We start from the raw sequence: 17,328 nt of genomic DNA, 5'->3' as shown, positions 1-17,328 counted from the left end.
GTACAGTATATCCGGTACATTCTCATGCATGTATGACTTTGCTTGTCACATGTTGGCAGACTTGAAGATTAAGCCATTATGGTTTTGCATGAAACCTGTGTGAGGCAGAGGGCAAATTACACTTTCCTGGATCAACAAGTATGTTTCTGGGCTTTTTTTTTATAAGTGTAGCATTTAGATACAGTTGGTCATTTCAGAGATCTGTCTTCAGTCTTGCATCTGGCATAGAAAAGAAATATACATTTCTTTGACAAATTACACTCACGTGAACTAAAGTTCATTGGTTCTTCCCATTTCTGAGCTCAGTTTTCCCTACAAAGTGTGAAGGGCAACTTTCACTATATGACTAAGTTATTATGGATTATTGTGCCTGCAATAACTTTCTATATAGTAATCTTGCTAGTGATGTTTGTAAGCATTATTCTGTGTTTAAAAAATATGTTTGCCTTAAAACATAAAATACAATTAAGTGGAAAGATAAACAAGTTTTTCCCATTCAGTGAATTCCTGTCAAAAACTGAAGTAACACATAAATAAAAATAAATAAAGCAAACTAATAGCTGACTTAGGGAAGTAATTTCACTGAATTTCACTGAATTTCTAGAGTTGGAAGGGACCATAGAGATCATCTAGTCCAACTCCCCTGCTGAAGCAGGATTGCCTAGAGCTAGAGCATGTTACTCAGGACTGCATCCAGGCGGGTTTTGAAAATCTCCAAAGAAGGGGACTCCACAACCTCCCTGGGCAGCCTGTTCCAGGGTTCCGTCACCCTCACCGTGAAGAAGTTTCTCCTCATATTTGAGTGGAACCTCTTATGTTCCAACTTGTGCCCGTTGCCCCTCGTCCTCTCGGTGGGAACCACTGAAAAGAGTCTGGCTCCCTCCTCCTTCAACCCTCCCTTGAGATACTTGTAGGCGTTGATAAGGTCTCCCCTCAGCCTTCTCTTCTCCAGACTAAAGAGTCCCAGCTCTCTCAGTCTCTCCTCATAAGGGAGATGCTCCAATCCCTGAATCATCTTTGTAGCCCTACGCTGGACTCTTTCTAGTAGTTCCCTGTCCCTCTTGAACTGGGGAGCCCAGAACTGGACACAGTACTCCAGTTGTGGCCTCACCAGTGCAGAGTAGAGGGGGAGAATGACTTCCCTTGACCTGCTGGCTACACTCTTCCCTATACAACCCAAGATACCATTGGCCTTCCTGGCCGCAAGAGCACACTGTTTACTCATTGCCATTTTACTGTCCACCAGGACCCCTAGATCTTTCTCTTCAGTAGTTGCCTCTAGCGGGTCCACCCCTAACCTGTATTGGTGCCTGACATTCTTCTTCCCCAGGTGCAGGACCCTACACTTTTCCCTGTTGAACCTCATGAGGTTCTTCTTTGCCCAGCCCTCCAGCCTGTCCAAGTCTCGCTGGATGGCAGCACAGCCCTCCGGGGTGTCAGCCACTCCTCCCAGTTTGGTATCATCAGCAAACTTGCTGAGGATACACTCTGTCCCCTCGTCCAGGTCACTGATGAATATATTAAACAGCACGGGTCCAAGTATTGACCCCTGGGGGACTCCACTGGTTACAGGCTTCCAACTTGAACCTGCTCCATTAATAATTACCCTTTGGGTCCTGTCACACAGCCAGTTCTCAATCCACCTCACTGTCCCCTCATCCAGCCCATACTGCCTCAGTTTCCCAATGAGGATGTTATGGGAGACAGTGTCAAAAGCCTTGCTGAAGTCAAGGTAGATGACATCTGCTGCCCTCCCCTCATCCAACCAACCGGTTATGGCATCATAGAAGGCTATCAGATTGGTCATACATGATTTACCCTTGGTAAACCCGTGTTGCCCACTTCCAATAACCCCCCACTCTTCAACTTGTTTGGAGATGACATCTAGTATGAGTCTCTCCATCACCTTCCCAGGGACAGAGGTGAGACTAACTGGTCTGTAGTTCCCAGGGTCCTCCTTCTTGCCCTTTTTGAAGACTGGAGTGATGTTGGCCTTCCTCCAGTCCTCAGGCACCTCTCCTGTTCTCCACGACTTCTCAAAGATGATCGAGAGTGGTCCAGCGATAACGTCTGCCAGCTCCCTCAGCACTCGTGGGTGCAACCCATCAGGCCCCATGGACTTATGAATGTCCAGTTTGGCCAAGTGGTCCCGAACCTGGCCCTCCTCTACTAGAGGAAAAATTTCCTCTCTCCATACCATCCCCCTTGCCTCTAAGGCCACAGATTCATGAGGGGCAGTCCTAACAGTGAAGACTGAAGAAAAGAAGGCATTCAGCAACTCTGCTTTCTCCGTGTCTTCCACTACTAGGGTGCCCACCTCATCCATCAGTGGGCCCACATTATCCCTCACCTTTCTCTTGCTGTTAACATACTGAAAAAACCCCTTTTTGTTATTGTTAATATTGGTGGCCAAGCTGAGCTCCACTTGAGCCTTGGCCCTTCTAATTTTCCCCCTGCATATCCTCACCGCTTCATGGTATTTCTCCTTATCTGCCAGGCCCTTTTTCCAAAGATTATAAGCCTTCTTTTTGTTCCTGAGTTCCAGCCGAAGCTCTCTATTTAGCCAGGCTGGTCTTCTTCCCTTCCTGCTTGATTTTAGGGACTTGGGAATAGCTTTATCTTGCGCCTTTAAGAGTGCCTCCTTGAAGAATGACCAGCTTTCCTGGGCACCCTTGCCCTCGAGGACCATCTCCCAAGGGACACCCCCAATCATGCTCCTGAAGAGGCCAAAGTCTGCCCTTCGGAAGTCCAGGGTGGCAGTCCTGCTGGCCCCCCGCCTTGCTTCAGTGAGAATTGAAAATTTTATCATTTCATGATCACTTTGTCCAAGACGGCCTCCAACGTTTACATCCCCCACAAGACCTTCCGAGTTAACTATCAGCAGGTCCAGTAGGGCACTTTCCCTGGTCGGTTCCCTCACCAGTTGCGTTAGGAAGTTGTCTTCCACGCATTCCAAGAATCTCCAGGACTGTTGCCTCTCTGCTGTGTTATATTGCCAATTAGAAGATTGTTAGGGTGATTTCATTACCTTCACCATTTGCTTTCAAGGGGGAAGGAGAAGGGAAACCATTCTTATGGAAGCAGCCAGACAAGTATCAGGCACACTGAACTCCTGGAGGGTGTGTGTTAATGGGTGGCAGTGCTGTTGGGCATTTCTTTTCCTGCTCCCCCTCTCTCTGCAGAATGAGTTATCTCTTAGGGCCTCCAGAAATGGAGCCTGCCTTGCTCTTTCCCTCAGCCACAAGACTGCAGTGCTGGAACAAGGGAGGCAGGATGGTTCAGACTACTTTTTGCATTCCAGCATGATCTTGCTTCAAAGTCTCAGAATAACTAAGGTTTGAAGGGACCTGTGGAGATAGCTGGTGCGCTCCTCTCTGCTCAAAAGCAAGGGGTGTCTTTGAACTTCATGCAGGTTGCACAGTGTCATGTCAGTTAAGTTTTTATTATTTCCGTGGATGGAGATTGCACAGCTTCATAAGGCATCTTGTTTCTGCCCTTGACCATCCTCATGGAAATTTTTTGCCAACATCTAACTAGAATTGCTATTTTTATATCTTTTTTTCAGTCATGTCTGGTCCTTTCATTGTTCACTTTCAAGAAGAGTGTGGCTCTGTCTTTGTTGTAACCTAATATTAGATGGCTGAAGTTAGTTATAAATTTGCCCCCCTACACTTAAGCTGGAAGAAATCCGTCTGTTTCTCCTCCTACAATATGTGTTGAGAAGTCATTTTAGCTATTGAAGATAAGTATCAGACAGAAAGTATCTTGCGTCTAATTTACATCAATTTTTATTATAACTGACTAAAACAAAAGTTTATAGAGAATTCAGCCTATTTTGTCATGTAGTTTTCCAATTTTGATGTAAACACCTCACCAACAAACCAGAATAGATTTTATCCCACTCCTTGGATTCCCTGAACCATACTATAGGAAGGGAGGCTGGAAGCAAAATTGCTTGTATGCAGTCTTGATGTGTGCTTGATTTTCTTTACAGACCAAATGTCATCAGTATTGGCCTGATCCACCAGATGTAATGGAATATGGCAACTTTCGTGTCAGATGCCACTCTGAAGATTGTACAATTGCTTATGTTGTTAGAGAAATGCTGATTACAAATGTTGAGGTAAATATCTGTCTTTAATTATCCCCAAGCAAGCTGAATGCATATATGTATAGATAGACAGATACAGACTCTGTGTCTGAGCATGTAAAGTACAATACTTTAGAGCTTCATCAAAAACACTTTTTGAAGTTCTGTTACACATTAATAGATGATGCTGTGCAGGTACTGTAATAAGCTTCATAAAGTTTACTGCTTTTCTGTAAACAGTTTTGCAGTCACTGACTCTTCACAAGCTTTTCGATTTTCAATTAGAGTTTTTTATAAGTAACTGCTCTTTCAAGGATGAAATATGGGTCACTTGGTTAATGGCACATGCAGCTAGAACAGCTAAAAAAAAGTGAATTGTAATAGTGTTGTTTTGCAAGAGAGTGCAGAATCCCACCAGCTCCTTTTCACATCTTCAGTCAGATTTTAAAAAAGAAAAAAGAAAATCCTTGTATATCTCAATTGAAATGTGCTCAATTTATGTAAGGTACTTATATTCCTTAGCTGTTAATACTTTATGTTAATGGAGGGTTATAAAGCAAAGAGAAAGCTAAATACATGGAATACTTCTTGCATATCAGCTTCTGTTGTAAAATCTGTGTTCAGATGACATCTAGACTTCCCAGAACCTGAATATAGGGTTTGGCTTTTGTTTGTAAATTCTCCTATATTACCTATACATCTTCAACTCTTTTCCAAAATTCTGTGGTCACAAGTATTTTCTAAAACGATTAAGTGTTTGTGCTATTGTAAGATATACGTGTAAGAAATCACTGTGTACTGACCAAATGCTAATTCACAGTTCCAATATTAGTCAATCTTTTAATGTTCTGTATAGTTAAGTAGATTTTTACTGTTACTAGAATTGCTAGTAATAAGAAAAAGGAAATACCTGTTTAAAAATGTAACATTGAATTGACATTCTTACAGCAAGATGATCACACCTTCAGTCTCATAAATTTGTAGCTGAATCTGTCACTTGACAGTGCATCCAAATTCGTTTTAATGTGGTTAATATTTCCTTTGTAGTCATAAACATGTGAGATGTCAATACTTAAAGGTCTTTCAGTTAAGATGGTTTGCAGTGTTTCAGTTTCTAGCTATGATAAACCATCCAGTCAGACTGGGATGATTTTTGGTTCTGTTTTTCAGCCAATTAATCTGTAAGGGATAAACTTGAAAAAATTAACCTCATTAAAGCAGTACTGCAGAGTATACATAGGCAAACTTGTAGTTCCTGTCACTCAAATTAGTTGATTACCGATTAATTTTGGTTAGCTAATGCTTCGTGTAAATATTAGTTTACCCTTTTCAAATGCTTGTTCTTTTTCTTATTGTCCTTAGTATTTATCAAACTGGTTCATAATTTTGTGTAAATGCACCAGTGACTGTATTCAATATGTGTTTTCACTTCAGGTGTCTGTTTACTAGCACGTGGTAAGTCAAAATTCTAGTGAGTGGAGCGGTCAGCTTTTTGGGTGTTTTAATACAAGCTAATTCTTTTTGAGATAAAGGTTATGAGAGAATATAATGTGCTTTTGTAGACATGTTAGCAGATGTGAAAGTTACAAGGATGTTCAAATATGTAAGTTCTCATGATAACTCTCAGTTGAGGGCATCATTTCTAATGCAAAGGCATATGCTTGCATGGATTTCATCTAGGTGAGACAGAAGCATGCTGAAGCTAGTCCTAGGTAGATGTGTATTTGATGTGTTGAGGGCAAGGTTGTTTTGTTTTTTTCACTAAAGGTGAGTTTATTTGTACACTTAAAGTGGCTACAGTCAAAATAACACTCATTAGTCTGTACAGCTGTCCCTACCATAAATACATGAGCCTAATACCTAACTAATAGCTCTGTATGTGTTTTGACATTTCAGATGGAAATAAAAAAACTTTGTAGCTTGTTAAAACATAGGAAAAGAACTCTGAAACACTGAAGTATCGCCTAGTTTTCCATGTCATTTGCCCTGTTTTCTTAAAGCTGACCACATGTATTCTTCTGGAGGCATCTTGTGTCTGAGTAGATTTTGCAAAGCTTTATATGTACTAGCTCTCACAGATGTTGTTGTTCTAATCTTTGAAGAATACATAAAGAGTCATCTGAATTCAAACCAGGGTTTTATTATTCCCTGAACTAATGTGAGCATCGTTGGACTGGTCTTTTTGAAGACAAGTAGCTTTTAATAGTGAGATAGATAAAGCTTCCAAACTCTCAAGAGACTTGATTTCTGTTGGAAAGGCATATTTGTGGAAGAATTTTCTGTCAATTAAGTTGCACAGGTTTCAAATCTGCCTTTAGGGGAAAATAGCTCAAAAGAGAAGTTTATGAAATTATGCCCTTGGCCTTTCGTTCATATATATTCGTTCAGAAGAGTTGAGGAACAAGAAACTACTTAGGATTTTTCTGATGCAGTTTAACTCAGTGCTTCATTACCTGTAATTGAAGATCAGCAAATGACTGCAAATGTGAAATATTTGTAACCTTTCTAAGCCTCATGAAATGAAATAAGGATTAATTTCCTGTCTTTTCAAGAACAAGATTGAAAGCTATCCTGTAGCAAAATGAAAGAAAAGCAAATAAAGCACTAAGTTAGGGGGGTTGAGATTGGGGTCGAGGGTTTTTTTTTGTTTGTTTTTTTAATTTTTAAAAAAAGCTTCACAACACTTTGGGGACTAGAACAAACAGACCCAAGGAAATATAAATGGTGTAGTGTGAATTCAGAATTCCTCACATGGTGCACTATTTTGTAAAACAAGATCAATGTTACTTTTAATAATTTAAAATATCATGGAAAGCCTGAAGCAAACATTCATTCAATTTCCTATAAGCTAATTGTCTTGCAACATATCATTGCCCATTAAATCTCAGAAATTTCATTCAGTTATGTTTTGAACCTTTTTTTTTTCATTAGTTTCCTAGTTTCCCCTGCCTTTAAACAAGCTTTTTTGGTTGATATCAGTTAAGTATGATTAGAACCCAGCCATGGACTTAGCAAGGCTGTGGAGATGATACTTGCTGAAGCTAATTATTCACATAACCTTGAAGAACAGTAATTTTGCAAGTTTTAGATTTTTTATTCTGCCACATCTTACATTAGTAGTTGCCACACTTTGTTAGTTGTTTCCAGAGTGCCCTGCCATTCTCCCACCTGATTTGTTTTATTAACTAAAATAAATGATTCAAACAAAAAGAAAAAAATCGAGATATTTAAAAATTGATTGCATTTCATTCTTTAAAGACAAGTTATGCTATTGTGATAACTGTCTACCACTATCAGTGGTTCTCAGGTGTGCCACTGGCACTTTTCCATGATGCATGGCTTGAAATTCTTGGAAGCATATGGAAAGTGACTGGATACTCACTCTTGGATAATTTCGGAATGAATCAAGTCTTTGTTTCACCTGAAGGCTGTAATTCAAATGCCTCTGATTTAAGAGATCAGTTCAAACTCTTGTAATTGCTGTGTTATTTCTGTTTTGAAGAGGTTTTGATTAAGCATGCACAGATTTGCAGAAGGGGACTTTTTAATGACAATTTTTGGTCATGTTTTCATTTTTTTTCAGGCTGTGGCATTTCAGAAAAATTTAAAGTGTAATCATTTGATCAAGCTCAACTGCATAATGACAGGAAAGCTGAGTAGAGAAAGGCCATGCTTTTTCTTAGACTCAGAATTGTTTGGGTTGGAAGGGACCTTAAAGATCACCAAGTTTCAACCTCCCTGCCATAGGTTGTCAAATGTTATGTCTGGTAACGGATATCGATAAAATGCAGCTAACAGTTTAACTGTTTGTAAAGGAACAATGTCAAGATCTGTGTAAGTTTGTAAAGAGTGAGACATCCTCATTGCATGATGCAGCAGAGCTCAGGAGTGTCCTAGGTTTTTTTCTTCCCAGCCTAATCATTGGTTGCATCTGTAACATGGCAGCTGAGTGCAATCTGAAGGCAAAGATGATTGAGTGATTTCATAATCAAAGTTAACAATGAACTAAACTGAAAGAACTTCTGTAAAGCCATTCTTTTTTAGGTATAATTGAATGAAAAAAGAGCTCTTCACACAACAGAATCTTTTAACTAATTAAATTGCTTCCATAAAGAAAAATGTTCTTCTGTGGGTTTTACAGAAATCATTCATATACGTACCATGAATATGTATGTATGAACGCCATGTATATTGTTATCTAACAGACTCCAGAGCTAGCAAATCTTGCAGCAACTTTATATGGTAACGGAATCTGTAAGTACACACAGACATGAATATTTAGATCTGCAGCTGAATTTTGAGAGATGGATTTGGATTGCAGAATGAGATAAAAATGGAAATGGCATTAAATTTTTTTTATGGGAGGACCTAATGTGCTGCATTGAAGAGGTGATATGCACCTTATAGAATTGAACCAGCGTGTAAGCATAACATTCCTCAATGTTATAGTGTATACATAGTCTCATTACCACCCTGTTGAGCTGTGATTGTGTAGTCCAAGGCTCTGGGATTTTGATGTTCTGAATTGTTCTGTTGTTTTCAGCTGTTTCTTCCATCTTGTTCTAAACTATTATATCATACTATTATGCATAAGTCTTGTAGCATTTTACCTCAGGTCAATAATTTGTGTCAAGTCAATAAATTAAAAAACAGAAAATCTGGTTAGATAACAAAAATTGAGCTTGGTACCTCATTTACTTAGAAAGTGTTATGCCTTCTGTGTGCTTAAGAATTACATGTTTATATTTCATTCTGAATTTTAAAATTACAAACATTTTCTGTCATATGCATCTTACAGCACCTGTAGAATGTGAAAAGTAATACTTGTATCAGTACATTAATATGAGAGTCATAACATGTTTTGAAAACCTTATTGTATTTTAGACAGAACAACAGCACACCGTCACCCATCTCCAGTATGTTGCTTGGCCGGATCATGGTGTTCCTGATGACTCCATGGACTTTTTGGAGTTTGTGACCTGTATGAGGCCAAAGAGAGTAGAGAATGAGCCAGTCCTTGTTCACTGCAGGTACTTTTGTTTTAAAATTCTGATTATAGATTTGCTTCAGCCTTTAGAATAAGCTTTTGCTGTGAAAAGTTTGTCTGCAAGACAGGAGACTCCTTGAATTAGATGAAAATGTTAAACTGTGCAATACCAGCCTTCACTGTTGAGGAGAGAAGCACTGGTGCTGTATCTAAAGGATGAGTTTCTTTCCACTCCCTTCCTCCTGCAACCTTTAGGTAAAATAGCTTAGTCACATAATTGTCACAGAACTGATAATACACAATGTAAGTTGTTTTCCATTTTTATCTTCTACCACTGTTGTAACCTCAGTTTGAATGGTACTGCAAAGTGGGGGGGGTTCTGCTGTTCAAGTGCCTTTCAAAAAGCAGTCAGTTAGCTCTTACCTGATTTAGTCAAAATTACCAAACCAGTACATTTAGATTTGTAAGCATTTATAATTGTTAAAAATCCATTTACTTTAAGTGAGGTTTAACTTGTATGTATATACAAATTCTATATTTATTTTAATTGGCAGGAAATATTACTGAAATTGCTTTAAGATAAGCTTCTCACTCTGTTCTAATTTTATGAAGGTCTTCCTGTAATTTCTAAGGCTATTTAGCATCCTGGTATTGAGATAGTGATGTGAATCTGGTGCATTGCAAAAACCTACTTTTATAGCCATTTTTCTGTTACATTTCACAGCGCAGGAATCGGTCGCACTGGTGTATTGGTCACTATGGAAACAGCCATGTGCTTAATTGAAAGAAACCAACCCGTTTATCCGCTGGATATTGTAAGAAAAATGCGAGACCAGCGAGCTATGATGGTGCAAACATCAGTAAGTGATGGAGAAGAAGCCTCATTTTCTGTATATATTCTGCGTTTGTCCAGTTTTAAAACAGATCCCAAAATTTAAGTGCTCTAGTTATATGAGTCTTCAGTTGCCATTATATGTCATGGCTCCTACATTAAGCATAATATAGCATGGTGGCAAAGGCTGATTTACTTGCGAGGTGTGTATTTAACTTTTTTGTAAATATGTCTACTTTGCCATTTAAAGATAATTGATTTCTATTCACTGCAAGTAGATAGAATGCACAAGGTCAGACTTGCCCAACCATCTGTTCATGGTCTTGTGTCTAAATTCTCTGCAAGAAGCTGGAATAATGTTTTGCTTCTCATTCTACTACAGAGCTTCATAGGAAATTATTAAGCTGAAAATAAAATTAATGGGTTTGTGGTATGATTTGAAGAAGGGAAGTGGCTTTTCAAGAAGCCACTTTAGGAGTAGAAATTCAATAGTAACAATATATGGTTGTTTTTTTTAAATTGTGCCACTACTCCAATTGGGAAAAACAAAGGGCAAGAATGAAAGTCAGGAAAAGTTGGGTAGTATCAATAATTAATATATGAAATTAGAAGGTGATTTTAAGAAGGAATAGATTCAAAAACAATTTGAGATAATGCAGGCAACTTTGTGTCAGCTTTGGAAATGAACATACTGATATTAGAGACTAAGGATGAAGGATGAGGAGGCTCTATTTTCTTGAGTAGAGGTTAGATGACAGAATATTAAGTGTGGGTTATATCAGAGATCTAAATGGCCTATGGCAAAGGGAAGGAAAGGAGTCTAGACCCACAAAGTCAACAGTTAAATTGGGTGTTTCTGTCTCTCATCTTCAAAAGAAAATCTTGGTTTCCACTTGATCAAGGGAAGAGGTAACTTGAGGAAACAAATTCTATTCATTAACAGGTTGACGGCAGCAGGAGCCAGCATTATGGTTGACTAGATGGAGAAAAAGTATTGCGCTATCAAAGGGTGTGAAAGTGTCAAAAATTATGTTTGCTTGTGTAAGAGTAGAGTGCTCTGTGAGCAGAGATTGTTCACACATGCTGCTGTGACTCTGGTCAGTCATTGCGGTGTGAGTGCACTCTCTGGAAGTGCATCGGGACTGAGGAAGGAGTTGTCTGAACAGTCCCACTGCCTGTTCCTTGCAGAAATAGAAGCTGGGCTTGTGACAAAGGCTGTCACGAGATGAGAAACATTAGCCTCGTGGTTAAGGAAGCTGAATGTTGACTTCTGGAGTTGCACCTGTCTATGACCCTCAGTTTCTAAAATGAACTGAGCAAGTTCAGCCTTGAACTTCCTAGAGATGGTCATCTTTTTGAGAATCAGTCATGAGAACCTGAAGTAAACTTCAGCTTGCCAGAAGGCAGAGTCTCTTCTGTTAAAACAGAAATCAGCAGGAATTGTCCTTGCACTCTACAATCTGATTTAGCTGAAGAATATGGGGAATAGCGATAAATGCACAGGCAATCAGACCCTGAGTGTGGAAAACGGAGTATCTAAAATAGGATTCTTTACCTTGCTTGCTGTGTTCCACAGCTCACCATCGGCACAATCAGGGGAGGGATGATCTGCAGCAGCAATGCTGTGAAACTAAATTCACTTGCTACTTCTGAAGTATGCAGACACCTTTGTGAACAGCCAATGAGCAAAATTGCCATACTGTGCTGTAAATGAGACACAGAAGCAAGCACTCAACTGTGAGAAAGCAGAATATCAAAGAGCTGCATGTTAACATTTTGATCTATCCTGGGTGCGCTCTTGCATTCCCATGCCTGCATTCCAGCTGGCCCCACTGCTCATATTTGATATTCAGCTTAGGGCTTTTGGGAGAAGCCATTAGGGATTGTGTTCAGTTGTAATAGCCTTGCCTGAAGCATGTTCAGCTGCCCTGTAGGGATTGTGTGTGTCCTCTAGTTCTAAGATGATACGCGTAACCAGATGCATGTTGTGAGTTATTATCAGACAGGGCATATTCATTAAGTAAGAATGGGCTCATCAGAGCTATTAACAGGTCAGTTCAGTGTCTGCTGTTAATCTTGTGAAAGCAGTAGTTCCTCAAAGACCTGCAGTTTGGTCGTCAGGAACAGCAAAACAGAAACTTTGACCAAAATAATAAAGCTACAATAAAAAATTATGTAACTGTATGGACTTTCATTTAAAAAAAATAATAAAAAAGTAGTCCTTATGTTCCATTAAAGAGAAATTAAAGATACTAGGTAATATGGAAAGCGGTGCTTTAGGACATACATAAGAGAACTAGTTATCAGCTGAGTGAGCAGTAAGAATACATGCAACGGATGAGAGCAAGGAAAACAAGTAGTCAGTCTGAGTCAGAGGAAGCAATGCTGAAGTGCTCATTCTTATTTGTTCAATGCCTTGATCACACAAAGGAGTTAACAGAAGTAGTGAACAGAGCTAAATATCACACTTGGCTTGTTCAGGCAGTAAAAATATGCAAATGGCAATAACAAGAGAAAAGTCAAGATAATTAAGAAATAAAGACAAAAGAACAGAGTGATATTGAATGTGGGAGTAGTTGACTGAAGCGTTGAAAGAAAAGGCAGGAAAATCAAGATGCAGAAAATTTTCATCCCCCACTTTTCCTTAAGTTTTTCTGTACTTAAGAGAAAATGTGTTGTGGGTTATGGACAAGGATCACATCCCTAACTACTGGTATTTAAACGTCATCTAAGGTCCTTCACAGTCCAAGCGCTATCTTTTAGCCCTGTCCTTTGGGAGATACTGAGGGAATGTTTCCAGATGCTCCTGGAGAGTTGAGAGCTGACATATGAGGGCAGCTAGAAGAATATTTCAAAGGTGTAAAAAAAGGATTTAGAAAATGGGAAGCTGCACTTCTCTGAATATATGATGTGGAGTTTTAGAGAAAGGTGTTCATTTTGGGGCTTTGACAATAGTGAAAAGCACTTTCAGAGAAGAGGAGAGGTATGCTTTGATCTTTGTAAATTCTTTTAGATTTCCATCATCTTGTGTTCTCGGGATTGTGCTAGTCATAAAAATCTGTTCAGCCTACATGTTCTGTGCTAGTCTCCTTGTATCACTTTTCAGAAAGAGGCTCACAAGCTAATTGCTTTTAACAAATAGGTACATCACAAGATCATGGAAGAAATAGTCTTTGTAATAGTATAATTCATAGAAGAAATAAAAATCTAATTTTTGAAAACTTTAGAAGAACTAAATTAGCTCCGATTGTTGTGACAGAACAATTAACGTGGCTGCTGCTATTCAAAAATATTCATTCCAAAGGTTTTGCTCCCATTCGATTACAAAAGATATGTGGTCTGATCACAAATTGAAAATAAAGCAACTCCATTTTCTACAATAGTGTAGGTAGTTTAAAACAAAGTTTTTAGCAAGACAGCTGGATGTATATATCCTGTATTGTAACTTTAAATGCATTTTTGGTTACATAAATTAAATGTGTCCAGTTACTGCAGGACTGGCAAGTTTAGAATTCTTGTAATAATCAGATCAGAGCACCAAAATGTAGATGAGATGTGTAAAGAGCATAACCAACTAGTTGAACTTAAAGTCAGAAGAATCATATAAATTTGCATAGCTATTACAAATAAACTCTATTCCCTGAGATTTTAGCATGTGTTCTTTTAAATATGGGGATTCTGTTTTTCTTGTTGAGAGATTTTTAATGCTTGTCCTTCAAAGAAGACTAAATGTTACCTTTGTCTGCTGTGAACACAGCCGGGAGAGTTGGATTTTCTTCTTCCATCTTTGTATCTCCTCTCCTGTCATTATCCATGAGAAAACGAAGCAATGGGACTGTTAGTCCTATTAAACACTACTTTATAATCAGGAGTTTAATTAATCATTCATAAATGCTTTTTTTTTCTTTCTTATGCAGAGTCAATACAAATTTGTTTGTGAAGCTATTCTTCGTGTTTACAAAGAAGGATTGGTTCGACCACTGGATTCCAGTTAGCACAGCAGTGAAGGATGAATTCTTTTTTCCCCTAAAAAGACTGTTTTTTAAGTAAAGCAAGGGCTTGTTTATGAAAGCAGCTAGAATGGACTAGAAGCCCATGACAAGTCAGATGAGCACATTTGAACTGTGGCACTTTAAATTTCTCAAGAAGATTACTAAATCATGTACAGTATAACAAAGTCATGTAGATAAATATATGAGAGCAATTGTGTGTAATATGCTTTATTCACATAGACACCATAAACAATCATGGGAACCTTAATACATATCTTTTACTGCCTTAAAACACCCTTCACTTTTTAAGTTACGAAGGTCCTTGTGTTTCTTTTGAAAATGCAAAAAGAAAACTAATAGTACTGAAATGATTCAGCTTAAGGAGGTCTTTAATATCTTTCTATTGTATGAAAGTTCATTGAAGGTGAATATTTGCAAGTTTCTTCTTCGGACACTAAATATTTATGGAAATGTAACCTTGACTTCTAAAAGGCGGATACAGAGCTGTAAAGGATAATACAGAGCTGTAAAGGATAATGCATAGCTACTGTACATTAAGAGCTGGAGAAATTAAGTATTCAGTTACCATAAATCTATTAGTAAGTATGCCAGCTGTTATAATATGCTCCTTAGAAATCACATCTACTGTATGTGATGTGCAAAATAATGCTGCATTTAAGCATTTATGCAGATGGTACAGTCTACATCTTCTGTTCATCAATTTTAATTGCAACTTGCTCTTCTAACAGTAACCTGCTTCTTACAGTTTTTACTTATTGTACTCTTTTTCTTCTATTTCTGCTGTCCATCTCCTTTATACTTGTTTTTCACTGCTGTTTCTATGTGTGGACTGAAAACGTTTTAACTTAAAACGAGGTTTCATTCTTTCACCTTTGTTTCCATGTGTATTTATGAGTTCTCAGATGTAAATGTGGATTAATGTTGCACACAAGTACTAGACTTTTGGCTAACTGTATATGCAAAGTAGTCTAATCCAATACTGGAAGAAAAATTACTACTGAACCCTTCAAATATGTTGCTGCTAATTCAAGGTGTGAAGCTTACAAGGGCACAGGTGTTGCTAGTGTTCAGATAGTGATAAAATGTTGACTTGCTGCCCTTCAGCAAAAACTGCTCTTATCCAGTGAAACACAACTCCCTTTTGCAAGAGTTCTGCGGATTTCCTGTGTTTCTTGCTTTTTGGAAATGCAGCTAAATTCCTATGAAGATTTACATGGAAAGAGAGAATGAATTTGTACATTGATGAATAATTCACCCTAAGGTACACTGGTCTCCATTTCATTTCAAATGGGAGAATTGGACTTTCTGAACAATATAACCACATTTGTATCATGTTAATTTATTTTGTCTGCTTTTTGATTACCCTGAGATAGTTCCTCATTTTTGAATAGTGTTTAAAAAAAAATATTCTAAGGGACTGTTTAAAACTTTGTTATTTAAAAGATTAGTCCTAAATAAGGAAAAATTTTTATGGGGCATATTAGCCAGATGTTTGTGTATAAAAGAGAAAATTAGATAATTTTCTTTTTAGATATATATATCACACACATATTCAAGTATATTTTAGAATTATGGTTTGTATTATGGATATTGTCATTTATATCTGGAGTTTCATTATAGAAACTGCCACAGCTGTACGATATGCATCTCTCATGTTACCAGGCTATGTTTTTTCCCCAGGAGATAGCTGAAAAGTGAATGTAAGATGTATTAAGTTGCTGACTCTCACCTTCTGTAGGCTTGGTCCTCACTTCAAGATTATATTATTTGTTACAGGTAAAGAAGATACCTGGTTACTATTTATTGATTAAAAGAGTTGTAATTGGAAAGGTGGAAAGCTTCTTGGCTTTGTTAGGTTAAAGAGTGAGCAGGTTTGCGCTCATTCTTATATACTGCATTCCAGATTTCTCTTTCACTGAAGTTTTTGTAATATTTTGGATCGTTACCCTCTTGCTTGATTAGAGGGCAAAGGACCATAGCTCTGGTTCACTCAACTTGCTAAACTGCATCAGGTCACTCAATCTGTCTGTGACTCCAAAAGTAAAATGATACTGGACCTGCACACATTGCTTGGGAAGCTTTTTTGAAAAATGTACATGAAAAAGTGTTGCACAAGTGCAGGCTGCCTGCTGTTGTTAGAATATTAAGCAGTGAGAAAAACTAGTGTGTCTTTCCTATGTGAGGAGTAATGGGCGCTAAAGAATCTGTGTCTGCTGGATGATTAACAAAAGCCTCCCTTGTGTGTGTGCACTTTTCTTTTAAAACATCTCCCTTTTTTTTTTTTCTTTTTTCTTTTTTAAGTTTTGGTGTGACCAGGTCTCAAAGTCGTCCCTTGCAGTTAGCATGACTCACAGTTAATAGTTTGTCAAGAAGTGAAAAAAGCAAGGAGGAAATAAAACAAGAAAATAAATAGCAAGAAAAAATATTTAGAGCATCTCTTTGTGATATCTGTTTCTTTCAGGGAAGTAATTAAACTTTAGGTTTATTTGTTTGTTCAAGGTTATTACTATATTCCTGTAGTTATTTATGTTTCTTCATGTTGAATATGTATTTACCAAAACACTGTAAATTTATTCCTTGTATAACTCCAGTCTCAAGATCCATGGTATAGGCTTGACTTACAGTAGTAAGTGTTGGATGATGATGGTCATATTGTGACAACAAATGCTGCTCTTGTGAATTTAGATGGGTTCGGTAATACCATTAATGAAATCTTACTTAGACTTTAATAACTTATTTGAAATTGCTGGCCACTGAGAGACTACTCAAAGCTATAGAAATAGTAATATCTGTAATATTTGATTTAATTTTTTTGTGAAACCACAGAGCGAATATTAACTACACAAGTATCTTGTACATTGTGTCCGTCTTTATTTCAGTCTTGCTGGGTTTTGCACATGTACCTGTAGGGTCCATAGGGGAGAATGAAGGGGGGTTATGTCTTCTCTCTGTAGTGTGATGACTTTGCACTGAATAATGTATGCCTTAGACCTGATCTTGCAATGAACGCATAATTATGAAAGCATCTTCTTAATGCTGGCTTTTGTTTCCACAAGAATTAGGAAATTAAAAAGGCACAGAGTTGATTGATTTGGGGGCTGGTTTTTTTTTTTTTTTTTTATTTGGTAGGAGTTAAAACCCTTAACACAAAATTTTTAACTGTCAAGCAACTGGCAAATAGCAAATAAGTAAAGATTCCGTATAACCTTCATAAACAATTTAACCTCAGTTTTACCTGTGCTTGTGTTAACCTTCATAAACAATTTAACCTCAGTTTTGCCTGTGCTTGTGTGATCACAACAATAAGTATTCGAAGTTTCTAGAATGCTGGTGAATGAAGACGGGAGTAATAAGCCTTTGAGGGTTTCATCACTGTGAAATACACTAACATTTATTCTTCAGAATT

At 37.9% G+C, this 17,328-nt stretch overlaps 1 protein-coding gene across 4 annotated transcripts in view; it reads left to right on the top strand.

Annotated features, from left to right (window-relative positions):
• PTPN3 (protein tyrosine phosphatase, non-receptor type 3) overlaps window positions 1-16,947 on the top strand; it is a 190,129-nt gene extending 173,182 nt beyond the window's left edge. For all 4 annotated transcript variants that reach the window (XM_014938685.1, XM_014938684.1, XM_014938683.1 and 1 more), the window contains 4 exons: window positions 3,995-4,123; window positions 8,975-9,120; window positions 9,802-9,937; window positions 13,827-16,947. In XM_014938685.1, coding sequence (XP_014794171.1) covers window positions 3,995-4,123; window positions 8,975-9,120; window positions 9,802-9,937; window positions 13,827-13,904 — 489 coding nt within the window. In that variant the 3' untranslated portion in view covers window positions 13,905-16,947. The remainder of the gene's footprint in view (window positions 1-3,994; window positions 4,124-8,974; window positions 9,121-9,801; window positions 9,938-13,826) is intronic.
• The last annotated feature ends 381 nt before the right edge of the window (window positions 16,948-17,328 follow it).

This window comes from Calidris pugnax, unplaced genomic scaffold (genome assembly GCF_001431845.1).
Source record: "Calidris pugnax isolate Ruff unplaced genomic scaffold, ASM143184v1 scaffold13, whole genome shotgun sequence".
Lineage (NCBI taxonomy): Eukaryota > Metazoa > Chordata > Aves > Charadriiformes > Scolopacidae > Calidris > Calidris pugnax.
This window is presented reverse-complemented; position numbering and strand designations above follow the sequence as displayed.